Source organism: Podarcis vaucheri (assembly GCF_965113315.1).
Source record: "Podarcis vaucheri genome assembly, chromosome: 14".
NCBI lineage: Eukaryota > Metazoa > Chordata > Lepidosauria > Squamata > Lacertidae > Podarcis > Podarcis vaucheri.
This window is the reverse complement of record NC_138752.1, coordinates 18407129-18433819: the sequence shown is the minus strand read 5'-3', so window position 1 is coordinate 18433819 and position 26691 is coordinate 18407129. Positions and strand designations below refer to the sequence as shown.

Genomic DNA, 26691 nt, shown 5'->3' with positions numbered 1-26691 from the left:
ACACAAAGAGCTATATATTGTTACATCTATAAATGACAAATAAGTAGTAATATATCTTACATGTGTCTCAACAAGGCATCTTAATTACCAGCTCACCTCTTGCCCTCCTTGCCCTATTGCCTTCTAAAACAAATGGTTAATCTTAAATTTTTATCTTAAACATATGTCAAGGATCTTGAGTTTCACATCAACATTGAAAGATCTCCTTCATTTGAAGGTTTCTAAACAAATGTCTGACAACTAATATATCAGGACTGCTCAGGACGGCGTCTCTTGTCTAGCAAGGGGGGCAAGACTGGTGGCTGACTTAGAACTATATGAAATCTAGCATTTCTTAAATCCTTTGCATAATTACATTTAAGACAATATATTTAATACATAACATAGGTAGCCTTTTAAAAGGAATAAGGCCTTTGTAAAGTAAAAAGGAACTCAGTAAAAAAAACAGCTTCAAAAGAAGCCTCTCCAGTTTACAACCCCTCCTTCAGCCAGCTGCTTTTCCCATTAGAAAAAAAGACTTGCCAGCTAGATGCTTCCCCATTTGGTCTTGGCCTTTTAACCTTAGAAAGAAGATCTGGCTCATTTTACTGGGAGGCACATTGGCATTATTTTACTATTTACTCATTCCTAATTATATTTATTTCTGCCTTTTTTTATCTTCTGTAACATGTAGGGTCAGTGTCCTCATTCAGTCTGTAATTTCAGCTTTTACGACTTTGAGAATTGTTTTCTGCTATCAATCAAAGGGGCCCTTGTCTAGAAGAATAAACATTACCAAGGTTGTAAACTGCTGGTCTTCTGCCTGGCTTGAAACTTTTGAAAATCTAAGCTCTCTCTTTAATATACAAGTCCTGATCAAACATTAATAAAATGCAGGCTTATGCCTGATGCCTCACTACCACCACGTTTTTAGGGGTAGCTTTCTGCTGCGTGGGCCACTGACCCCACAAAGTACCGCTTCCCGGAGTAGCATCATGGGAGTAAACGCGCTGAACATCGCCTTGTGCGCCCTGGGAGTTTGCAGCGGCTCCAGAGCCTGGGCTTTTGCCTGCCCCCCTCCCCGATCCTGTGGGGCTTCTTGGCCAATGATTTACGAGCCACTCTTGGAGCTTTGGAGACGGGAGAAAAGGCCCCGGAGAGAAAGAGAGAGAGGATGAATGAATGAACGAAGGAGTGTGCATGTGCGTGCTTGCTGGCTTGCGCGCAAAGGAGACTGTACAGAGCAGCCTCCGTCTTGCTCCTTCTTCCGGGCTCAAACGAGGGTCCTGACGTCTCCAGGCTGTTGGGGAGCGGCACACCCACAGACCCAGGAGGCGGGGGGTGCAGAGAAAGAAACATCCAGGAGGGAGCGACCCCCAACAGCAGCAGCAGCAGAAACGTCCCGAGCCGCCCGCAGTGTGCGTTTTGCGTCGCTAGTTTGCAACGACGGGGGTTGACCATTGCAGTTGCGCCCCCTCTCCAATGCCGGAGGAGCGCTGGCCTTTTCTTGCTTTGCCTTTTTTTTATTGGATTGCAAACCGACGCTTGGGGGGGGGGACTCTGCTGGGGGGGGGGTTGCTTCCCGTTCGCTCCGCTTTCCCTCCTCTCTTCCTTCTTCCTCCTCCTCCTCCTCCTTGCAAGGTCCCGGCTGCAAGAGCCGCGGCAGAAGACCCTGACGTGAAGGGGACATTGAGGGGAGGGGAGGGGGGAGAAGCAGGCGTCGATCATCCCTCCCCAACTCCTCCACAAGACAACTTCGAGGTAAGAAAGAGAGAATCCGGGATCCTGCAAATCCAAATGCGTAAATAGCTCAAACCGCCACAGTTGGCTTGGACGAGGCTTGGTTTGCTTTCCTAAGGAGTGCTCCCTCCTTCCTTCCACCCACCCCAGACCGCATTTATAAAGTAGGGGAGAGAAATTTGGGAGAGGTTGGAAAAGGACAATGCCAATGAAAACCCGTGTGGGAAGGCCAGGGCCCCGGGTTGGGGAGGAGAGGGGGACAGAGGTATTTATGAAGGGATCCTTTGCCTCTTATAGATGTTTATTTTGGAAAGAGGATTTTGGCAGGTATGGGGCTGGGAGAAAAGCTATACCTGCTGAAATCCCCCACTCTTAAAGGTACAGGAGTCCATTTCCTCCCTCCTGACCGAGCCACCCAAGCCTGAGTCTGGCTGGATCAAGTAGGGAGACTTTTCAACTGACACGGAATAGATTTGGAGTAGGAACACTGGGCTGGCTCTGCCTGCTCCTGCCAACCTCTTTCTCTTTTTATCCTGGCTTCCCCATGGAGCTGTGAAGTGGGGTCCTGCTGTTTCTTGGTGCTTCAGACTCCCAGGGAGGCAAAGAGAGGGAGGGGGATACAAAATTGTTGCAACAACTTCAGCTTTTGTTGGTGATACTTCTCTGACTGCCTGAGTTCCGTAGGATCCCAGCAGAGGCTTGGTGATAAGTTGATGGCAAGAGACAAACAACAACCCAAACCCTGCTGCCACCGCCTTTCCGGATGGGCAATGGCAGTACCAGAAATCAAGGCGAAAATCTGGGGTCTGTAGAGGTCTGGGATGAGTGGGTAAACATTGCAAAAGAACCTGGCTTGCAGGAATGAAAAGACTGTTGTGGATGGGATAGTCAATTCTGGCAAAGTCATCTTTGTTTTGCTTTGTGAAATGGAAACACGGGGAAATGGGCTTCAGGGAGGAGGGGATGCAATGTTTTGGAATCTACGGTGGGATTGTACGCTTTTACACTTGGTTCCATGCTGCAGATCCTCAATATTAAAAACAACAACAACAACAACACCACAGAATTAAGGTGACCATGTTTTAATATCAGTGTGGGCAGGAGAGTCATTCTTGTGCTGAAACTGTGTATATCTGTGACAGCAATTGTGGAAGGATTGCTCTCAGGGTGTGAGGGAGTCAGGAACCAAATCATAACATTCTGTGAGGTTTTATTATGGTGTTTTTTTACTATCATAATTTGCCCTGCTTCTCCCACCCTCCCCAACACATGTAGATCACTTACCTAATACAGGGGGTTAGTTGCATAACACAATAACAACAGGTATTAATTTAAAGTGTTCTGTAAGGCATTAAGCATTCTTTGAACTTGTGCAGAGAGAAAGAACCAGGGAGGGAATGCTGTGTGGATATACAATGCATCCTCTTTGGAATGTGTGTGTTCAGTCGTGTAAGAGGCGGTGTGTTTGACAACATGGCAATCGAGCCAGCACAACCCCTTTTTTTTCCTGTGTAGGAAGCCAGGTTTAGATAGAGTTTTTATCACCATTCCTATATCAGAGGAGAGACATAAACCTCACAACTTCCTTGGCATCCACCTATGTTTTTTTGTGTGATAGATGTTTGATGGGAGAGATGAGGAAGCAGATCTACCGAGTGTTGTTCTGTGCAAAGCTTGCTTTTCTTCCCCTTTTCTCCTGCTGCGGAGAATGCAGACTTGCAGTAAACTGTTTGCTGATGAATAAGCCTCTAGCAAATTGCATTGCTTTTTGCTTCCAGGCTGCAGGGCATTGTCCTCACCTCACCACCACCCCGAGCTCCCCATTGGCTTGAGGAGAGTGAATAAAAATCACATTAAGGAGGCGCCTTGCCAGCAAAGTATCTCATACCTGCCCCATGGGGTGGGGATTTGCAGAGAAGCTGAAAGCACAAGCTGGTGGCCCTGGCATTGTGTTCCATTGTGTGTCACACAAGGCTGGCTGGAAGCAAAACTCAACCCCCTGCCCTCCACCTCCTCGCTTTGTAAGAGAATGGGACAGGTTGGACTGGAGTGAGCCTGCGTGGGGCTCTCTGCCTCCTAAGTGCTTTCTTCTCTTCCTCTCTCCCGATTCAGAAAGCAAATGGGCAGGGGCATTGTTTGGCAACATGTGAAGCCACGGAGTGGTCAGGTCTAAGAACTGGCTTTCAGCCTGGTCTTTTGTATGTTTACTCTAAGTCTTAATGCTTATTTTAATGGTGCTTCTGTTTCGATCACATTTGGGAGAAGAGTCTTGTGGGATCTTAAAGGCAGTGTTAGAAACTCAGATATATAAGCCAATCACCAAATGGTACCTCAAACCTAGGTTACACTTGTCACAACAGAATGTCTAGGCACCATTTTTTCCTCAATGAGTTTTATTATTATTATCTTTCATTTCATTTCTGTACTGCTTTATATTTTAAAGGGGGGTCTCAAAACATTTTACAACACATTAAAGCATCAAATAAAATAATCCAGGATAAAATAAATTCATCCTTCGAGGGAAATATTTCAAAGTAACATTTTGCTTTCCCCATATTTATTTACCTGCTTTAATTTATATAGCTTCCCCCTAGCAAAACTTCAGGTTTATTGCGGCATACGTTTTCTGTGTAGGGCTTGTTCTTTAAAAGCTTTGGCTGTTGTATCCTTATTTATGGATACAGTATATATATGTGTGTGTTTGTAAATAGTATGGCCAAGAGGCTATGGCATAAAAGGGACTCTCTAGGAACAGGAGCAACCCTACCCAAGCACAACTAAGCTTCACTCAGAGTAGACCAGTTGGAGTTAATGGACCTAACAGAGTCATGTTGATTAATGCCACTGGGTAAAACTTGGTTGAATGCTACCCACTCACTGTTTAAACTCCTGTTGTTTTGGCTATTTAATTTATTTATTCTCCCATTTATATCCTACCTTTCCTCCCAGGTAGCTCTAGTTGGCTTACATGGTTCTTTCCCCCCCCCCACCCTCCATATTACCCTTGTAACAACCTTGTGAGGTAGGTTAGGCTGAGAGTGCGTGGTGATTGGTCCAAGGTTGTCCAATGAGCTTCATGGCTTGAGTGTGGGATTTGAACTCGTCTCGTCTGACACTCTAACTGGTTCTGTGCCGTGTGTATTGCTAACTGAGGAGAACGCTCCATGTATTTGGCAGAGTGGACTGTCGTCAACAAAGGCTTATGTCGCAATAACATCTTTTGGCTGCAATCCTAAGCACAGTGACCGGAGAGGAGGCCCCATTGAGCACAATGGGAGTTACTTCTGCTCAGACATGCTTGAGATTGCACTGTCCATCTCTAGGGTGCTACAATACCAATTTTATTTTGGCTCCACAGACTAACATAATCTGAATTTTGGAGATAAGGATTGATGGCAAATAAGGACGGCCCTACTATTGGTCGGAGTGGGGCAGCCACCTCAGGCAGCAGATGCTGGGAACCAAGGAGAAGCAGTGAAATATTGGAGATATTGCCATTGTGGTTGACCCTCTGCTCTTTAAAGCTAACCTGCTGCCTTCACTTGTCATGCAGTATGCTATCCCATCACTTGCACTGAAGTAAGATTCTGTTGCCAGGCCCCATCTCTGCTGTAAATTTAAAGCATTACAGTGGTACCTCAGGTTACATATGCTTCAGGTTACAGACGCTTCAGGTTACAGACTCCGCTAACCCAGAAATAGTACCTTGGGTTAAGAACTTTGCTTCAGGATGAGAACAGAAATCGTGCTCCGGTGGTGCGGCAGCAGCAGGAGGCCCCATTAGCTAAAGTGGTGCTTCAGGTTAAGAACAGTTTCAGCTTAAGAACGGACCTCCGGAATGAATTAAGTTCTTAACCCGAGGTACCACTGTATTATAAAACTTTAAACAGTTATGGTTTCCCCCAAAGAATCCTGGGAACTATAGAGTGTTAAGCGAGCTGCGAGGAGCCCCCTATTTTCCTCACAGTTCCTAAATTTCCCTGGAAAGAAAGGTTGACCGCCCAACACTGTTCAACCAGCATGGCGTAGTGGTTAATGCATCAGACTGGGACCTGGGAGACCAGGGTTCGCATCCCCTCTCAACCATGAAACTCACTGGGTGACCTTGAGCCAGTCACTCACTGCCTCTGAGCCTTCTTGTTGTTGAGTCGTTTAGTCGTGTCCAGCTCTTTGTAACCCCATGGACCAGAGCACGCCAGGCACTCCTTTCTTCCACTGCCTCCCACAGTTTGGTCAAACTCATGCTGGTAGCTTCCAGAACACTGTCCAACCATCTTGTCCTCTGCGTCCCCTTCTCCTTGTGGCCTCCATCTTTCCCAACATCAGGGTCTTTTCCAGGGAGTCCTCTCTTCTTATGAGGTGGCCAAAGTATTGGAGTCTCAGCTTCACGATCTGTCCTTCCAGTGAGCACTCAGGGCTGATTTCCTTCAAAATGGATAGGTTTTATTTTCTGCCCCTGAGCCTAGCTTACCTCAAATGTTTGTTGTGGGGGGTTGAATGAGGTGGGGGGAAATCATAGATGCCACTTGGAGCTCCTTGGAGAAAAGGGTGGGGTATGAATTAGATATATAAATAAAGTGTAGCTCTGTGAGGGGAATAGAGGCTCTCCTAACAACTGTCAACACCCTTAACAGACTACAGTTCCCATAATTCTTTGGGGGAAGACACAGGTGTTTAAATCGGTGTGATACTGCTTTAAATGTATAGTGCAGATTGTGCCTCGGCCTGGTTGGCTTCTGCATGTGGGATTCGAATGGGGCTCTTCTACGACTCAGGCAGCAAAATGTATTGGTCAGCCTACCTCTCTGCACCCGCAAAACATGCTACATGAAAGTCAGTTCTTAGGATTTCTACGATTTGATTCCGTATTGCTCTGTTGTGAGCTGCTTTGGGCTTCCTTGTATGGCAAAAGTTCCCCTACAAGGTGCGTTATTGATAATAGTGTTAGTAACAGTATGGCAAAAATGGGGCTAAATGATCTGAAATCCAAGTATGCTTTTCTTGGTTTTAAGACCACCGGTCTCAAATGCCAGGTTCTGAAGAGTTGCAGCAATTCTCAAAGAATGATGGGTGAATATTGTGCAATATCAAAAAAACCCCTGAAGATCAAAGTAAGAGTGAAATTTTTAATCGGAGATACTTCTCTAGTATCACAGTACTAGCTCTGCTTGTTTGAAGGTGATTGCATTATTTCTGTCCACACAGTGAAATGCTGGAATTTTACATTGAAAAAGTAATGTATGTCATGCATATTGGCTAAGGTTTCCTTAATATTGCCTAGTCCTGCAGGGTGTTTTTGGTTTTTTAAAGATAATTTTGTGTTGCTTTTCTTTTTTGAAGACAAAATAATCTCATTGCCTCAGAGAAGGTAGTCTTGGGAAGGTAAAATGGAATGATTAATGCCATGGTCTGATCTCCCAACAGCTGAAATGCTGGGCTAAGGCTTTTTCCACCTTCACACAAGGAGTATGAAGTGTCAACCTGCTTTCGTAGAGGTCATGAAAGGATTGATCGGTAGTGAGCCCGTAGCTCGTCCTAAAGACCAACCCCGGTAGACTCTGGCAAGTTGTCAGGTGGTGTTCTTGTGTGTGCGTTTTCACGGCAGTGCGGTTGCTTTGTTCCAGTTGGGAAAATTGAATCTGAGGAAGACTGATCTCTCTTCAAAGACAAAGCATTTCCTTTATTGTTAATTGAACAGTCACAAGGCATTTCGTCTTGAAGTTGGCATGGAGCAGATAAGAGAATTTCCTTTGCTAAGTCAACCTCTTTTGACGTGTAATTCTGCAAGCTTTTGAGCTCACACAGGACTCTTCGGCAGGTAGACTAGGAAGGCATTTAAATGCCCAGCTGTTCAAAAACGCCCAAGTTAATTGCAATGAGGGAAATGCAAAGGTAACATATATATATTATCTTTGGAGATCAGATCAGCACTTGAGCTTCCTCTGATGCTTTTTTCTATAGTCTATTGCTTGACTCACTTGCTTGAGATTTGGGAAAGGGCCATTGCTGAAGTGGTAGAACATCTGCTTTGGATGCAGAAAGTTCCAGGTTCAATCCCTGGCAGGCCCATGTAAGGCAAAGGACAGAGAAGCCCCAGAAGCCTGTAAATTTATTTGGCAGGGGAGGTGGGCAGCATTCATGCCTTGGTAGTAGCAGGGGCAGAGCTGGTTGCTTTGGCACCTGTCGTGGCGCACATGCCATGCGTCCGGAGGTGGAGAGATCTTCCCACAGGCCGATTGACACGGCTGCGCAATTCTCCCCTACAGAGAGCCATGGGAAGGTGGAAAGTCACAGCTTTGCCGCTCGCCGGGCTTGGGGGGGGGTCGCAGGCGGGGGGGGGAGCCCCACACCAAATGTCACCCCCCTTCTGGATGACACCCAGGGTGCCCCTGATTAGTAGAGCACATACTTCTCAAGGTCAGGCCCCAGTCAGAGGATGCATACTACAGTGGTACCTTGGGTTACAGACGCTTCAGGTTACAGACTCTGCTAACCCAGAAATAGTACCTCGGGTTAAGAACTTTGCTTCAGGATGAGAACAGAAATTGTGCTCTGGTGGTGCGGCGGCAGCAGCGGGAGGCCCCATTAGCTAAAGTGATGCTTCAGGTTAAGAACAGTTTCAGGTTAAGAACGGACCTCCGGAACGAATTAAGTTCTTAACCCGAGGTACCACTGTATAGAAATGGGACGCGGGTGGCGCTGTGGGTTAAACCACAGAGCCTAGGACTTGCTGATCAGAAGGTCGGCGGTTCGAATCCCCGCGACGGGGTAAGCTCCCGTTGCTCGGTCCCTGCTCCTGCCAACCTAGCAGTTCGAAAGCACATCAAAGTGCAAGTAGATAAATAGGTACCGCTCCGGCGGGAAGGTAAACGGCGTTTCCGTGCACTGCTCTGGTTCACCAGAAGCGGCTTAGTCATGCTGGCCACATGACCCAGAAGCTGTCTGCGGGCAAACGCCGGCTTCCTCGGCCCATAGAGCGAGATGAGTGCCGCAACCCCAGAGTCGGTCATGACTGGACCTAATGGTCAGGGGTACCTTTACCTTTACCACTGTATATAGCAGGGGTAGGCAACCTAAGGCCTGTGGGCTGGATGCGGCCCAATTGCCTTCTAAATCCGGCCCGTGGACGTTCCAGGAATCAGCGTGTTTTTACATGAGTAGAATGTGTCCTTTAAAAAAAAAAAAAAGTATTTTCCACACAACACAAAAAATATCTAAAAATAACAATACACAACACACTAAAACCGACATTCGAAAAACTAAAAAAGCAACAACAACTAAAAAACCAAAACAAATCCATATCTTACAAAGTTAATAATATAAACACTATAAAAACAACAACAAAACATTGACTTCCACCAATCCCACAGCACCTCCTTTATCTCTCTTTGTGTCTTCCTGTTTTTACTGTTTTCCTTATCATCTCTAGCCTAACATGTAGATATAAATCCCTTTCTTATCCTTTCACTTCACAAGGTTATTCCAGACTCAGCCAGATTTCTGTCCTCGAACCTTGACTTTTGAGGTATTCATTTAGGCACTCCCATTCTCTTTTTAGTTCACTTTTTGGTTTTTGTCTTATTATGTCTGTCAATTTGGCTAATTCTAAGTATTCTGAAAGCTTACATAACCACTTAGAATGTGTCCTTTTATTTAAAACTCATCTCTGGGTTATTTGTGGGCCATAGGAATTCGTTCATTTTTTCCTTCAAAATATAGTCCGGCCCACCACATGGTCTGAGGGACAGTGGACCGGCCCACGGCTGAAAAAGGTTGCTGACCCCTGCTATAGAGTATCCTGTAAGAATGACACCACCGTTCCTTTCCTTGGTGTGTTTGTTTTCCGGCTTACCTGCTTTGCTCTGAGATCCACCTTCCCTCAATTCTGCTTTCAGCTAGAATCCCCACAATTAATTTAGGAATTGGGCCATTTAGAGATCGACAAAGCAGAGGGAACGAATCGCTGAAAGAAATGGACAAAGGTGGGACACAGGCTGCATAAAAATGTGCATGTGCTAATTTATACGGATAGAGGCAAATATGAAAAATAATCACTACAGTTTGAATAGAAATGCAAGAGACATACCTGCTCAGTTTGCTGTTCATGTATTAACTGTTGATGGGCAACTTCAAGGCCCTTCCTCTCCGCTCTTATGGTCCTTTAATCTGTCAACTAGACAGGACTTCAGATAGAAGACTCCTTCAAATACAGGACTGCCCTCTGTAGAGTAGGATGCATGGACCTTCCTGAAAAAAGGCTGCGGGTATTGATGCCTTTCTTCTGCTCGTGTCATTTCCCCCTCGCTCCCCATGGGCATTGATAAAACGCTGGGGAAACTCATCCTAAGGTGATGTACGGTCAAGATTCCTTTGATGCAGTTTTACTGAGATGTACGTACACTGCAAGCATGTTAGTAAAGCATACCTTGAAAAACATCTTGATGCAATCATTCTTAAAAAAAAGTTTTTATTTATACTTTCCAAGTTTGTACATTTCATTAGTTTTACAATCAAATTAGCATTTCAAAGTGTGACTTCCTTCCCCCTCTTTCTGCGGTTCCTTAAATTTATTTTTAAACATCTTCTGCATATCAAAATTCAGTGCTTTTTTCTGGGGGAAAGCAGGGGTACGCATACCCCTAAACATTTTGTGAATCTAAGTTTGGCCTCATTGAGGGGCAGTATTTCAATATGAGTAGGAAAATGAGAGTACTCCTAAACTTTTTTAAAAAAACATAGAAAAAAGCACTGTCCAAATTCATTTAATTTGCTCATTTAATTATCTACTTTAAAATATATATTCTTATGAAACTGCAGGTTATTACAATAATCCTGCTAATGTTTTTGCAATTTATCTGTAAATATTCAGTGAACCATTTCCATTCTTTTATAAAAAGTTTGTTGTCTTGATTTCTCATTCTTCCAGTAAGTTTTGCCATTTCTGAATAGTGCGTAAGTTTTTGTATCCATTCTTCCTTTGCTAGGACTTCTGCTTTTTTCCACTTTGGGGCAAGTAGCATTCTTGCTGCTGCAGTAGCATACGTAAATAAATTTCTATACAGTTTAGGTAGTTCTGTCCCCATACAGTGGCACCTCGGGTTACATACGCTTCAGGTTACAGACTCTGCTAACCCAGAAATAGTACCTCGGGTTAAGAACTTTGCTTCAGGATGAGAACAGAAATCGCACTGTGGCGGTGCGGCAGCAGTGGGAGGCCCCATTAGCTAAAGTGGTGTTTCTGGTTAAGAACAGTTTCAGGTTAAGAATGGACCTCCAGAACGAATTAAGTTCTTAACCCAAGGTACCACTGTAATTCTCAAAATTTTGGGAATTGATGCAATCCTATTGCCAGATTGCTGACTGGGGTAAGGTATTCTGAGGACATAACACCAATCCTGGCATGACTGTAATGGCCACCAGTTATATTTTGGACTACACTGGTACCTCTGGTTGCGACCAGGATCCGTTCCGGAGCCCCATTCACAACCTGAGCAGAACGCAACCCATGTCTGTGCTTGTGCGGGTCGCGATTCGCAGCTTCTGCGCATGCGTGTGACGTCATTTTGAGTGTCTGCGCATGCACGAGTGGCGAAACCCGGAAGTAACCCTTTCTGGTACTTCCAGGTCGCCGCGGGACACAACCTGAAAAGATTTAACCCGAAGCATCTTTAACCCGAGATATGACTATAATTCAAAGTGCTGGTTTTGACCTATAAAGCCTTCTGCAGCTCAGGGCCTCTGTGTTTCCTCACACATGAACCAATTTGGACTCGGTATTTAGGGTTGGGTGATACAATATACCTATGTATCATGATGTCTGAAATAAGGATGGAGCTATGTAGAGGCATTGGCTGGCTTCGCGGTGTCCCCCTCATCGTGATTATTGCCTGCTCTAGTGATTCCCTGCACCCAGCATGAGGTCAGCTGGAGCTGCAGGGAATGAGACGCATTGACTGGCTTCAAGGTTCTCAGCACAGCCTGTTAACTAGTCATGGCTTCCCCCAAGGAATTATGGGAACTTCGTTAAGGGTGCTGAGATGTATTAGAGGGGCATCTTCTTTTCTTCTTCCAGAGATGGGGGATTGAATGTTATACCACTCTGGTAATTGTAGCTCTGTGAGGGGAGCAGAGGTCTCTGTATTGTGAACACTGACTGTCAGCAATTCTCCAGGGTCCTCTCCCAGACCCACCTGGAAATGTTGGGGATTGAACTAGCACCAAAGCAGGTTCTCTTCCACTGAGCTATATCCCTTCCCTACTACTAATCAGAGGCATTAACTCTATGAATGTATGTAATTGTGGTTATTTATGCTTTTAAATTTGCTATATCGTTGTTTATTGGATGCTGTGAGCCGCTCAGGGCACATACAAACACAAATATGAATTAACAAAAGAATTCCCAGTGTTTGCTACAGTGTGACTGAGAAATGCAGTGGTACCTTGGTTCCCAAACTTAATCCGTTCTGGAAGTCCATTCCAAAAGCAAAGCATTCCAAAACTAAGGCACGCTTTCCCGTAGAAAGTAATGCAAAATGGATTAATCCGTTGCAGACTTTTGAAAACAACCCCTAAAAGAGCAATTTAATATGAATTTTACTATCTAACGAGACCGTTGATCCATAAAATGAAAGCAATAAACAATGTACTGCAATCATTCAATCAGTAGGTTTCCACACAGTCGCAAAACCAAAAGACCCACAAAACCACAAAATTAATAGCGAAAACAGACAGACCTCAGTGTAACACTCAAAACGGAAGTGTGGCACTCAAATCGGAAGCATAACACTCAAACCGGAGCACATTCGGCTTCCAAAAAAAGTTTGCAAAACGGAAGACTTACTTCCAGGTTTGCAGTGTTTGGGTTCCAAGTTGTTTGAGTACCAAGGCATTTGAGACCCAAGGTACCACTGTACTGAGATAGATGACATGGCATAGCTTCTTGTGTTCTTAGTGTACATCATTTTAAAAGAAAAAACCAACCCATAGAACACTTAATGACATGAATAAAAGAAAGTGTGATCATTATTCTTATTATTTAAAAAGTTGCTGTTTTGTTTTAGAGATTTTAGGTGGCTTACGAAATACAGCTTACTTTGTTTCTCTTTCCTGTTGTGTGTTCATTTAGAACTGGAATAACGCGACTGGGATAAGCGGCAAAGCCTGATCTCCACCAGCCATGGAAACCAGTCAGGACTCTTCTCTGTTCCTTGTGAACATTTTGGAGGAGCTGGATACCAAACAAAACTCTGTCTCCTACCAGGATCTCTGCAAATCGCTATGTGCTAGGTTTGATCTGTCCCAGTTGGCCAAGCTGCGGAGTGTGCTTTTCTACACTGCCTGCCTAGACCCTAATTTCCCCGCCACCTTGTTCAAGGACAAAATGAGGTGCAGCGTGAACAACCAGCAGTCGAAGAAGATCATGGTTGCGGCAGACATCGTGACGATATTCAACCTCATACAGATGAACGGCGGGGTGGCCAAGGAGAAGCTTCCTGTTTCCCGGGGAAAGATGGGGAAGAAAGAGTCTCTGGAGTCCTGCCGATCGGACACAGAAGTGTGCAATATGGTGGACTGCGTGCTCAACTGCGAGCTGAGGGATGGAGAATTTAACAGGGGGTATTCGAACAGGAGGTCATCCAAATGCAGGAAAGGGGATTGCAAGGACTGCCCGCAGTTTGTACCTGCTTCCGAGCCCAACTTTCTGCTTGGGGTCAATAAGGAGATGAAAGGGCGAGCGGCTTCCCTCGACCGACTGCAGGCCTTGGCGTCCTACACCATTGCCAGCTCTCCCCCCTGCGAAATGCAGAGCACATATTTCCCCATGAACCTCGAAACCGAGTCTATATCTGACCAGGACTCCTTGCCCATCAGCGCGAGCATCAAGGAGGCGTTCATTTCAAACGACGAGCCGTTTGTGATGCAGTCGTGCGTGCAGAAGCGGAACATATTCAAGGAGGACTTCCACAACCTCATAACCATTTCGCCCAGCTTAATGTCGCCCACTAGCAAAGCAGAAGACGAGCTCGTCGAACCTCCGGGCAGGAAAGAGACCTCCAAGCAGGCGTTTTTCAACCACAGCTTTGAGATGCCCTACAGCAGCCAGTACTTGAACCCGATTTATTCGCCTGTGCCTGATAAAAGAAGGGTCAAGCATGAAAGCTTAGACGATCTCCAGGCTTCTACTTACTTTGGCCCGACGACCGTTCTCGGACCGCAAGAAACCAAACGGTGGCTGGGGAAGCCGAGCAAACAAACTCCGTGGCCGGTCAAAAGCTGGAGTTTGAACACCGAAGAAGTACCTGATTTTGAAAGGTCCTTTTTCAACAGGAAACAGTCTGAAGAAAATCCACGGTACCAGGGTTCAAACAGCCAGCCTTCCAATTTCCCAGCCACAGAGAGGCGCCAGCCTTATCTCAACCCCAAGGATCAGCAGTCAATGATGCAGTCTGGCTACGCCATGAAACCGAACGGGCATAAACCCAAAGACATCCCCTCCATCTTGGAAGTGGAGAAACACGAGCCCATGAAGAAGTTTAAAGACAAGAGTATTAACTGCACCTCCATCCAGCTTCTCAGCATTGACAAAACGAACAGTGTTGGGACACAGACAGACCAACAGGGGCTGGAACACAAGAAGTGCAAAGAGATGGTCCACCCCAGTCAGAATAAGTACGGAGAGAGACCTTCTCTTAAGCAGTCCGACGACGACTCTGAAATTGTCAGCGACGACATCAGTGATATCTTCAGGTTTCTGGATGACATGAGTATCTGTGGGTCTACTGGGGTGATGCAGTCGTCGTGTTACAACAGCACCGGCTCGCTTTCTCAGATACACAAATCGGACTGCGAAAGCTCCCCTGAACACCACTTAGCTAAAATCTCCAACGGCAATGCCGGCAACAAGCTGGAAAAAGTCTCGCGCCTGGAGATCAGTGGCACAGACGACGAGCTGAAAACCAGCGTCTGCAAACTGGTTCTAAGGATTGGGGAAATCGAAAAGAAACTGGAGTCTCTCTCCAGCGTCAGGGATGAAATTTCCCAAGTCCTGGGGAAGCTGAACAAGTTGGATCAAAAGATTCAGCAGCCAGAGAAAGTGAGCGTCCAACTGGATCTCAATTCCTTGACCAGTGAGGTTCAGTCTGAAGAAAGTACCTCACCCAGGATCTTTTCGTGCCATAATTCTTCGCACGGAGGCAAACTGGAGAATAATCCGGACTGGTGTTGTTCGGATGCCAGTGGCAGCAATAGCGAAAGCCTCCGGGTCAAAGCCTTAAAAAAAAGCTTGTTCACCAGGAGGTCTTCGAGGTCCCTGACAGAGGAAAACAGTGCCACAGAATCCAAGATAGCTAGTATATCTAACTCCCCTAGAGACTGGCGAGCTATCACATATACGAACCAAGCTGGCATTACGGAGGAAGATATGAAAGACAGGGGTGGAGGCGAGAACAAAGACTGGCACAGAAAATCCAAAGAGGTAATTTTTCAATTTCTGCTCAGTGAATTATATTTTTAACTTGACTGCATGAAAAGGATCTGGTGTAATTCGTGAAAGGCTCCGAGGATTACAACATCTGCCTACTACTACACTACTGTTAGAATTGTTTTAATGAATTTCCGTCTGTTTTCTTAACCCACTTGTTTTTTCCTTCCCCACGGCAATATCCAGAATACATAAAGAGCTGCAGTCTAAAAACAACACCGATTGTATAATTTGAGATTGTCCCAAAACAACACTAGCCGCCCCAAAATGTAGATTTTTAAAATTTACATGGTATACTTAGAATCATAGAATTGGAAAGGGACCCCATGGATCATCCAGTCCAGTCCCCTGAAATGCAGGAATATGCATCCATACAGGTATCAAAATCGCCACCTTGGCCAACTGAGCTGACCTGAAAGCAAATAGACTTGTATAGTTCATTTGACAGTTCAGTTTGCATGTTAATTCTTTACAGATAGGACTCACCTGTTGGTGAGAAATGCCTTTAAGAAGTGTATACTCACATGTGCTCTTCCTCTGTTTAGATATCTTTGTATTCTGACATTATTATTATTATTATTATTATTATTATTATTATTATTATTATTATTATTATTATCTGATGTTAGTCATGGCCTTATGTTAAGGGTAAATTGGCTGAATTAAATCCCACCATTATAATGAGAAGTCAAGTTTCCCAGGGGTAGTTAGAAAATGGTTCATTGGACTGATTTGAAACTGGGCAGTGTAGGAGAGGCATTTTTCAGGATGGTTCAAACCAAATTTGGGGTAGAAGGGGCAAGAAATGGCTTATTCTGAAGAGGTTTTTTAAAAACCTAAACAAAATACCAGCTTCTTGATGGGTACCTTACGTTTTTATTTCTTAGACTTTGCTCAGGTGATTTTTCCAGAAATATTTCTCCATTTGTACTGCATCTTTTCTGTTAGGTCAAAGGGAATGCCTAGTGTGTGCTTTTGTCTAATAGTAGTGTAATATGTTTGTAGATTGGGTTAAAAATAAATAAATCAAAAAGGCATTTTTGTGGCCAATGTTGGTCAATGGGATTTCATAAGGTTGTTCCTTGCACATGCTCAGTACGAACTTGTTGTGAGAGAAGGTTAGGTGGAAGAAAGTTGGGTGGAGTGAGAATGTCTGTTAGACAGGTCAGTTGGAACATGCCAACACGGATGTGTGAAGGACAGAAAAGAACTGTGAGAGGGAAACGAAAGTTTATTGCTATTTTTAATTATAGAGCCACAACGGTTAGGGGTATATGTGTTGACTGAATCATGTTCCTCCATTTATGATGAGAAATTGGGTGGTAGTAGGTTCTACGACTTACAGTTTGAGCAAGTCTCGGCGGAATGATATGAATCTCAGCAGCATAGGAGAGACAGCTTCAAGGGTAGCCCATGATGAACTTGAGATGGACAGGATAAGAAATGGCTTATTTTGAATGAATTCAGCATTTGGTGAGAGACTTCAGCTTGTTGACAGGTTCTGTGCATTGTTTTTTCATAGATTTTGCTGGGGTGGTTTTTCAGGGAAAGATTATGTTTGTAGTGTGTGATTTGAGGAAACTAGGGGTGGTTTAAAGATTAAGAGAGTATGTAACATGTGCTTGTCACATTGTGTAACATCTTTGTTGTTTGTGGGCATTTTAAAGAAGATCTTTCTTCTTGGTTGAGCGGTACAGAACTTTATGCGTGTATAAATAACTTATACAAATAACTTTCTTCTTGTTTTTAAACAGGCTCTAAAGTCTTTCTCGTTCACAAGGCTTTTATGAATGCTTAAAACCTTGCTTGCTCCTGTGTATACTATTATGCTTATGGGTTTTGTTTTAGTTATTTATCCTGTTTTGAACTGTAGAATTTTTCTTTGTTTGTTTAGTTATGTCAGGTGCCTTGAGAATTTATTTTATTTTATTTCGAGAAATCCAAAGAAGATTGTTTCAATTTGTATATTATTTCAGAAGGTGCAAAATTGGTAAGGTAAAGGTAAAGGGGTCCAGTCGTGACCGACTCTGGGGTTGCGGCGCTCATCTCACTTTATTGGCCAAGGGAGCCGGCGTACAGCTTCCGGGTCATGTGGCCAGCATGACTAAGCCGCTTCTGGCGAACCAGAGCAGCACACGGAAACGCCGTTTACCTTCCCGCCGGAGTGGTACCTATTTGTCTACTTGCACTTTGACGTTCTTTCGCACTGCTAGGTGGGCAGGAGCTGGGACCGAGCAATGGGAGCTCACCCCATCACTGGGATTCGAACCTCCAACCTTCCGATCGGCAAGCCCTAGGCTCTGTGGTTTAACCCACAGCGCCACCCGTGTCCCCGCAAAATTGGTAGATTCATATTAAAATGTGAATGGTATTTCTTACCCTGTTCCTAGTCACTTTTAGAGTCACTTCCCTCCTTCCGCACATAGGAGGCAGAGTTTTAGGGAAGTGATGGAGGGAATCAACCCTCCCTAGCCAGCCAACCAACTCACCTATGTGGAGTTTCATGAGCTCTTCTGTGTGAAATTCCTGGTTGACTAGGGGTGCATTCAGAAATGAGGAATAGTGCATAGGACACGGGTGGCGCTGTGGTCTTAACCACTGAGCCTCTTGGGCTTGCCAATCAGAAGGTCGGCGGTTTGAATCCCCGCGACAGAGTGAGCTCCGTCCCAGCTCCTGCCAACCTAGCAGTTCAAAAGCATGCCAGTGCAAGTAGACAAATAGGTACCGCTGTGGCGGGGAGGTAAACAGTGTTTCCATGCACTCTAGCTTCTGTCACGGTGTCCCATTGTGCCAGAAGCAGTATAGTCATGCTGGCCACATGACCCAGAAAGCTGCCTGTGGACAAATGTCGGCTCCCTCAGCCTAAAGAGCGAGATGAGCGCCGCAACCCCATAGTTGCCTATGACTGGACTTAACCATCCAGGGGTCCTTTTCCTTTTCACCTTTAGTGCATTAGTTTTCCTGATTGTAACAGTAGTGCTACTGCCCCATTCTCTAATGTTCCTTTCACACTGCAGTACCTGTTGTGTTATGGAACTGTAGCTTATTGACCCATTAACCAGCATGTTTGCATTGACTTTCATTCATACCACTAGACATGGTGTGACACAACCAAAGTCATTGGACAACGTTTCTCCAGAAGCTACATGTGTGCTTCTGTTCCTTCATGATAATGGCAGGAAAGAACTATATGCTGGTGTACTGCCCCAAATTTTGGCACTTTACTCCCACAATTTTTCCGGGTTAAGGGCTGCAAATGGTGCCCCCCACCCCGCAATCAAATAACACAGAAATGAGCACTAAACAGGTACTGCATTCCATTAGTTTTCCCATAAGTGGCTTCTGCATTGTGTCCAATGCAGAAATAAACAGCAAGGGAAACATTGGGGAAATGGAATAAACCAATAAGTTAAAGTATAGTTTTGTTGTACTTCTGTTAGATCAAGGTCCTGAATGATGGATGTGTATGTATATTTTGATGAACTGAATTGGCGGGGAAGTGTGTATGAAAATAGTAGTATTTAGCTTATTTTTTAGTAGTAGTATTTAGGGCTGAGCGATATTTGGTTTTCAACAGCAGCTAAACATCATGATTTTTATTATTATTATTTATACCCCGCCCTCCCCAGCCAAGTCCTGGTTCAGGGTGGCTAACAAGCAATAATGAAAACAAGTTGAATGAATACAACTTAAAAACAAGATTAAAATACAACATTAAAATAGTGAAACAGTAAAATATAAAAATGTTAAAATGCAGCCTCATCACAGGACGAGAAAGAAAAAAGAAAGTGATATAGATGATATAGTGATATCAGAATGTCTGAATGGTTTTTCCTGCACCGTGATTTTTGCGCAGCACAGAACACACACACATCGTGATTCACAATAAAAAATTATGAAACCAATATCAGAATATGGACTTCAAACCAGTCTTGAATGATATATCACCCAGCTCTAGGTGTAATACATATAGTAACCATTTTATGGATGATATATAATACGACTTGTGCTGTACCTGTGATGTTCTATTATGTAATTGCCATTTGTTGTTTGCAAGCCGCTTTCGGATTTGTTTGAATGGAAAGTGGCACAGAAACACATTGAATAAAATTAAAAATGAATCGAATAAACAGCCATCTGGATGCAGCCAAGGCAACTTGAGTTGTTGAGCACAAAACTCCTTTCTTTCCTTCTCTGAACTCCTTGTGCGACTCCCTGCAGGCAGATAGGCAATATGAAACCCCACACGCCCCAAGGCACTCCAAGCAACCCAAAGATGGCTTCTTGATTGAGCAAGTCTTCAGCCCCCACCCTTACCCGGCGTCGCTCAAGTCGCACATGAAGACCAACCCCCTCTACACGGACATGCGGCTGATGGAACTGGCGGAAGTGAAGCGGGCTCAGCCGTCGTGGACCATTGAGGAGTACACGAGGAACTCGGGCGAGAAAGGAAAGTTGGCCGCTCTGGATCTACAAGTGAGTCACGTTGGTTTCCACCGTGGGTGGCCTGTGCCAAAGTGGAACCTACCCAAAAGAAGGGGAAACCTGAATGTTGAAGGGTATAGAGATTCATATTGTCAGTAAGTATGTCAGAGCCTCTAAGTGTCCCTGTTTTCCAAGGACAGTCCCAGATTTACAGAAGCCGTCCTGGTTTCTGATGTGATCCCGGAATGTCCCACTTTTTCTTAAGACGTCCCTATTTTCATCGGAGAAATGTTGGAGGGTGTGGAGTTATGTGACCCCCCCCCCAACCAAGGAGATAAGTAACAATACAACCTCTAGAAGACATCTGAAGGCAGCCCCGTGTAGGGAAGTTTAAAAATGTTTAATGTTTTATTACCATAGATTCCGGAGTATTAGGCAACTGGGCGTATTAGACGACCCCCCAAATTGGCAGCTGCAATTTGGGGGTTCGTCTTATAAGCCCAGTCGCCTAATACGCTGGGCAGCCTGGCCCCAGGAGTAAGCCGTCTGGAGCAGAGCCCCTGCTGGCTGCTGCTGCTTCAGAGCTGCCGCAGCAGCAGCAATGGGCGGGCTCCGTTCCACGCCGCCCATACCCGGCGTATAAGACGACCCCTGACATTTTAACCTCATTTACTGGGTTAAAAAGTCATCTTCTATGCCGGAATCTACGGTATGCTTTTCATATATATCGGAAGCCACCCAGTCAGATGGGTGGGGTATAAATATGATGATGATGATGATTTTGATGATGATGAAATAGGTAAAAGGTAAAGGTACCCCTGCCCGTATGGGCCAGTCGTGTCTGACTCTGGGGTTGTGCGCCCATCTCACTTAAGAGGCCGGGGGCCAGCGCTGTCCGAAGACACTTCCGGGTCACGTGGCCAGCGTGACAAGCTGCATCTGGCGAGCCAGCGCAGCACACGGAAACGCCGTTTACCTTCCCGCTGGTAAGCGGTCCCTATTTATCTACTTGCACTTAGGGGTACTTTCGAACTGCTAGGTTGGCAAGCGCTGGGACCGAACGACGGGAGCGCACCCCGCCGCGGGGATTCGAACTGCCGACCTGACGATTGGCAAGTCCTAGGTGCTGAGGTTTTACCCACAGCGCCACCCGCGTCCCCGATGATGAAATAGGACGTCCCTATTTTCAACGTAGAAATGTTGGAGGGTGTAGTAGGTTTGGGTTGCAACCCTTTATATGAGAGGTGCGGGAGCTTCTTCCTGTGAACTGCATTCCCTCAGGAGAAAGTGATCAGGGTCTACATACCAGGAGTGGGTGGGGCCCACTCTTTTTTTTATTTATTTAATTAATTTCTATACCTCCCTATACCCGAAGGTCTCAGAGTGGTTCACATAAAGTAGGCATCCTCAACCTCGGCCCTCCAGATGTTTTGAGACTACAATTCCTAGCCTCCCTGACCGCTGGTCCTGCTAGCTAGAGATCATGGGAGTTGTAGGTTAAAAACATCTGGAGGGCCAAGGTTGAGGAAGCCTGACATAAAGGATCACATATATATAATAAAAATACAAACGACAACCCAATTGAACTGCCCTAAAAAGAGCCAGCATTTTAAAAAGTGTGTAGGATGTAAATCAGATCAGTCAAAGGCCTGGTTAAAGAGGAACGTTTTTGCCTGGCGTCTAAAGGTGTATAATGAAGGTGCCAGGCGAACTTTCTTGGAGAGAACATTCCACAGATGGGTAGCCACTGCAGAGAAGGCCCCGTTTTTGTGTTGCCACCCTCCTGACCTCTCGAGAGGGGGAACACAAAGAAGGGCCTCAGAAGATGATCTCAGGGTCCGGGTAGGTTCATATGGAAAGAGGTGGTCCTTGAGGCATTGTGGTCCCGAGCCATTTAAATCACATTCCCTCCCTCTAGGGGCAGAGGCAGTAATGCAGTGATATCAATTGCAGAAACCCACTGGAGGGGAGAGCGCTGTTGTGCTTGGCTGCTACTTGAGGATTTCCTCCTGCAGGCATCGGGGGGGGGGGGGCTGTGAGAACAGGATGACTAGATGGGTCATTGGCCTGATCCAGCAGGTTCATCTCATGTTCACACAAATTCACACACATGTAAGATGTGCGCAGGTGTTCGCATGAATGCCTGAATGATCTCAAGTGTGGATTGGGGCACATCCTGGCTGCATGCCCAATGTCCTTGTGGGCATTGCCTGCCCCCACTCAGTCTACAGTCTTCCGCATGCCCATTCCTTGATCATTCAGAGAGTTCTACTAGCATTCAAAGGAACACAAGAAGAAGCCACACAGAGAGGTTCCTTGGACAACACAGGCAAGATCAGGGACCAAGCACGGAGAATAAATGTACACAAGGACATTGGGGTGGGCCTTGTGTGTGCACCTAAACATGCCATACTTGTGTGTGAATTGGGTGTGTGCAGTGATAGGGTGTCCCATCATTCAGCCTGGTCCCTGAGGTCCACCTCCGAGGGCCTTCTGGTGGTTCCATCACTGCAGGAAGTGAAGTTACAGGGAACCAGGCAGAGGGCCTTCTTGGTAGGGTCGCCCTCCCTGTGAGATGCCCTCCCATCAGATGTCAAGGAGATAAAGAACTACACAACTTTCAGAAGACATCTAAAGGCAGCCCTGTATAGGAAAGTTCTTTAATGTTTTATATGTGCTGGAAGCCACTCAGAGCAGCTGGGGAAACACAGCCAGATGAGTGAGATATAATAATAATAATAATAATAATAATAATAATAATAATAATAATAATAATAATAATATTGATCCCTTCTAGTTGTGGTACTTATTTGGTCTGCCCACTGCTAGTATGTACATCCTGACTACTTTGGACCATTTGCACGCTAAGGCGCACAGCTGACTAGATCTCTAAATCCACCCACACTACGTTCACTCACAACCCATACTCAACACATTCACACCAGCTGCTTGGCTTCTATGCTACAGTGCTTAGAGGGGGCTTCCTTTCTCAGCAGGCAGTATGGAAATGTAGCAAGCTGCCCACAGAGATCAGGAGCCGTCTCTTACTCCATGACAGCCTCAGCAGCAGGAGAGCAATGGAACAAGTCCCTGCTAGATAGGATTTTGCGGTCTAGCAGCAAACCGCAGTGCAACAAGTTCCCCATCTCTCACTTTGCCTATTCTAAATCCTCAGAGCGCATCATGCATATTATAACTAGGGTTGTAGCGTTCAGTCAATTATCTGTTTTAGAAACTGACCAACTGGAGAGGTGCAAATCAGGTAGCAGAGTTGCTGCTGCTGCTTAAAAATGTTGATTGTTTTGTTTTTGTTTGTTAAAACTCATTTATTCAAAAGTTACAATGCAGCTTTGTTCCCTGCTGTAACATCACAGAATGATCAATGCATTCCTCAATCCCTCATCACTGTCATTTTGGCTCGCTGGATACCCTCAGTAGGAACCCAACAACCAATCTGATTTCAATTAATATATTAATTGTTTTTAATAAGATACTCCCTTCTAGGTTTGAGAAGACCCAGGGCAAAACACAGAAATGGACTTTGCATATGGCGGTCAGTAGTCACACTCCAAATCAGCACCAGATGCCATTTTAATTTCCCACGATGCCTGGTGTTGAAATAGCTCTTCTCTGAGATGTTGTGTGGGAAGCTAAATTGACTGTTCCACACCACCTGGCCCAGGAGCCTCAGAGCTGGCACATAATATTATGGTTGGTCCCTGGCAACTGACCGAGGATTACGAATGCAGGTGTCAGGTCTGGTCGGCCTACGTGGCTGGTAGGCTCCCTTCGGTTCTGTGGGTCGCTTGTTGTGCAGGCCTGCCCTCCCTCAGAATTTTACACATGAGTTGTATTTTAAATAGTAATTTCCCCACCACCACCAGATGCTTTTCGCAGTTTCTGTCACACACAGGTGGCAAGATTCAGGAATAAATCAGCCGTTCTGAGACCCAAGAGACTGGAGGGGTTAGAAGATTTCAGTCACAAGGTGTTGCTAGGACTTGACTTAAGGACATCTTGCAGTCTGTTTTTAGAGAGGCTGCCGAATTGAGAGCAGGAAGCGTTGCAACAGGGGAGCGTGAGGCAGCCACTTTATAATAAGCTTTGTTTCGTTGTTTGTTGCAAATTTGAGAGCGTGGCGACAGAGGAAGCCATCTTTGGGAAGCTGCCTGTCAGCCTGATTTTTTCAGCAGATCCAATACACTCTCTTTTTATATTCAGTGGATTCTCAGGTTGCAAACATGATCCATGCAGGAGGCACGTTCGCAACCCGCAGTGTTCGCAACCCACAGTGCCGTGTCTGCGCATGTATGGGTCGCGATTCGGCGCTTCTGCACAAGCAAAAAGCGTGATTTAGTGCTTCTGTGCATGTGCGATTGCCGAAACCCGGAAGTAACCTGTTATAGTACTTCCGGGTTCGGCGCGGTGCACAACCTGAAAACATGCAACCTGAAGCATTTGTAATCCAAGGTATGACTGTACAGTCATACTTCAGCTCCTGAATGCCTCCCTTTATGAACTTTTCGGCCCCCAAATGCCGAAAATCCAGAAGTAAGTGTTCCGGTTGTCGAACATTTCGGAAGCTGAATGGGCTTCCAGAACTGATTAAGTTTGGCAACCGAGATTTGTCTGCAGATGGCTTCAAAGAAGAATCGCTTCTTGCCTGTGTCCGCTTCGCTATCACTAGCCACGATGTCTATGTTTTGCCTCCACTGTCAGAATACTGCTTACTGGGAATCAAGCAGGAAGAGTCTCCTCACAGAACTACAATTCCCAGAGTGGTTTAGCAATCAAGCCTTCTTCCAGGGAACTCTGGGAATTGTGGTTCTGTGAGCAGAATGGCGGTTTCCTAGCAAACTCTCAGGACCCTTAACAAACTACGGTTTCCCAGAATTCTTTGGGGGAAGTCGTGACTGTTCAAGTGGTACAGCAGTGCTTTAAATGTATCGTGCGGATGTGGCCTAAGTTGTGCGTATCCTTATTTAGAGCTGGAATTTAGAGAAAGAGAATCTTAATGGCTTTATTTTTCTTTTTACTTTCCAGACTCAAGAATCTTTAAACCCCAACAATTTAGAGTACTGGATGGAGGACATCTATACCCCAGGCTATGACTCGTTACTAAAGCGCAAAGAAGCTGAATTCAGAAGAGCAAAAGTTTGCAAAATAGCTGCCCTGATTGCAGCCGCAGCCTGTACTGTTATCCTTGTCATTGTCGTTCCCATATGTACTATGAAATCGTGAATTTGACGATGGATGAATAAATCCATCCTGTAACATTTGCTCCAGATATTCCATTCAGTCTTTTAAATAATCACCGTATGGCAAAAATTGTAACCGTGAACTGGGAAGGATGCGCTGAGCGATCCCAGCGAGGGAGCATGTAAAGACATTTGGGGTTTGTTTGTTTCTGTTTCTGTTTTTTTTTTAAAAAAAAAGAAGAGTCTTTTAAAAATAGCAAAGCACCTGGCAGACTTAACGCTAACTAGGTTTAAATTTTTACACGTTATTACAAGTGGAATTCTTTTCCTCTCTTTTCCCCCCACCCTTTGAAGAGAAGATAAAATATTTTGCAAGACTGGCTGTGGATGAAGAAAGAAGTTCCCCTCCCTCCTCTGTACCGAGAGAGATTTTATACTAAAGTTCTCTAGATTGACTGCTAACCATCCTGTACAAATATGCATCTCGTCAGACAGATAAGAGCAGTGATACTGCACTCCAAAGTATGAACAACCTGAATGTATTTTTGTGCTGGTTCTGTTACGTATTCCTTGTTTGTCCAGTTTTGAAAGCAGATTGGTTGCCATGGGACGGGTGCGTTCCTACATTTGGAATCGATAAGGGCTCTTTGTAACAAGGTCTTCCCCTCAGACCCTCCTTTGTTATCACTCAGTACTTTGGTGAAGCATCATCTGCTGTAGACCAAAAAGATCCAAAAGGGTTTTTTATTGCTTGCATTAATAATCACATTTCCCCAAAAAAAGCCGGCATGTGCTTCCAGCCAAAAAAAGGTTGCATTGTTGTTGTTTTACCTCCACCAATAGCGTACAAATGTTGCTCTTTGGTTCTGTTCCAGTCATGGTGAAATCCAACAAATTCAGGAGGTGTCCATTGTTCTTCTGCGATGGTTGGAATGCTTATAACCAGAATGGTTGTAACTTTAGAGAAGTTTGCACAGTTGCTGTTGGTTTCTTGGTGTGGAGAGGAAAGGATCCGTGCACAGGCAACATAATTCCTGGTGACATGCATGTTGTCTGTGCAGTCCTATCACTTGCACAATCAGTACACATGAGAAAGGCCATGTGCATGTGTCAGATGTTTGCGCATGGAGCTCCGACACATGAGGGCTAGTCTTGGACCCATCAGGATCCTCCATTGTGTGGAAAAGCTCTGTGCATGTGCACTGATGTGGCACATATGCCCAATGTACGTATGGGTGGTGGGATCTAGCCGGTTCAGTGCATAGGCAGTGGGAGGCTGGCTATTGGCTGGATCCCCTGTCACTCTTCTCTGCTGAACTTGTAAGGAGGTTTGTCAGAATGTTACTTTCGCAACAAACATTTTGTGCCTTTTTAGAATGTAAACGAACAGGATGGGTCATTTGTGTTTTGTGGTGATTGGGTTGTCGTCGTTTTAATACTTTTCATTTCATAACAAAGTCCTGCATCGGGCGGGCAGTGCAAATCCTGCATTATGTTTTTCAGATCTAGAACTAATACAGTATTTTCAGTGCATGCTTAAACGTGCAAACCAAGAGTTGTCTCCAACTAGCTCCTGCTCAGAGTAGACCCACTGAAATTAATAGTCCTGCATTAGTCATGTTCATTAACTTCGGCAAATATACTCTTGAGTAGAAATAGCACTGTTTTGGGAGAAGTATTGTAGAAAGATGCTGAGAGGTCTTATGGGATCCCCATTCGCCTCTACAATTCTCTGTGGAAAGGAATTGGTTGTTAAACCACCCTGTGGAGAACAGGGTTCTACTAACAACTCTCAGCATCCTTAATGAACTACAGCTCCCAGAATTCTTTGGGAGAAACCATGACGGTTTTAAAGTGGTATCACAGTAC

General features: G+C 45.1%; 1 protein-coding gene across 1 annotated transcript; it reads left to right on the top strand.

The window, feature by feature from the left end:
• The first annotated feature begins 1570 nt into the window (after window positions 1-1570).
• MINAR1 (membrane integral NOTCH2 associated receptor 1) lies at window positions 1571-26477 on the top strand. The gene is made up of 4 exons (XM_082198403.1): window positions 1571-1740; window positions 12845-15193; window positions 19421-19675; window positions 24668-26477. Exons 2-4 carry the CDS (start codon window positions 12896-12898, stop codon window positions 24863-24865), a joined length of 2751 nt encoding a protein of 916 aa, XP_082054529.1. The 5' UTR covers window positions 1571-1740; window positions 12845-12895; the 3' UTR covers window positions 24866-26477.
• The last annotated feature ends 214 nt before the right edge of the window (window positions 26478-26691 follow it).

Coding starts and splice junctions, on each gene's coding strand:
- MINAR1 (XM_082198403.1), top strand. CDS start 12,896: ATGGAAACCAGTCAGGACTCTTCTCTGTTCCTTGTGAACATTTTGGAG. Junction 15,194..19,420: donor GGCACAGAAAATCCAAAGAG/GTAATTTTTCAA, acceptor GACTCCCTGCAG/GCAGATAGGCAATATGAAAC. Junction 19,676..24,667: donor TGGCCGCTCTGGATCTACAA/GTGAGTCACGTT, acceptor TTTACTTTCCAG/ACTCAAGAATCTTTAAACCC.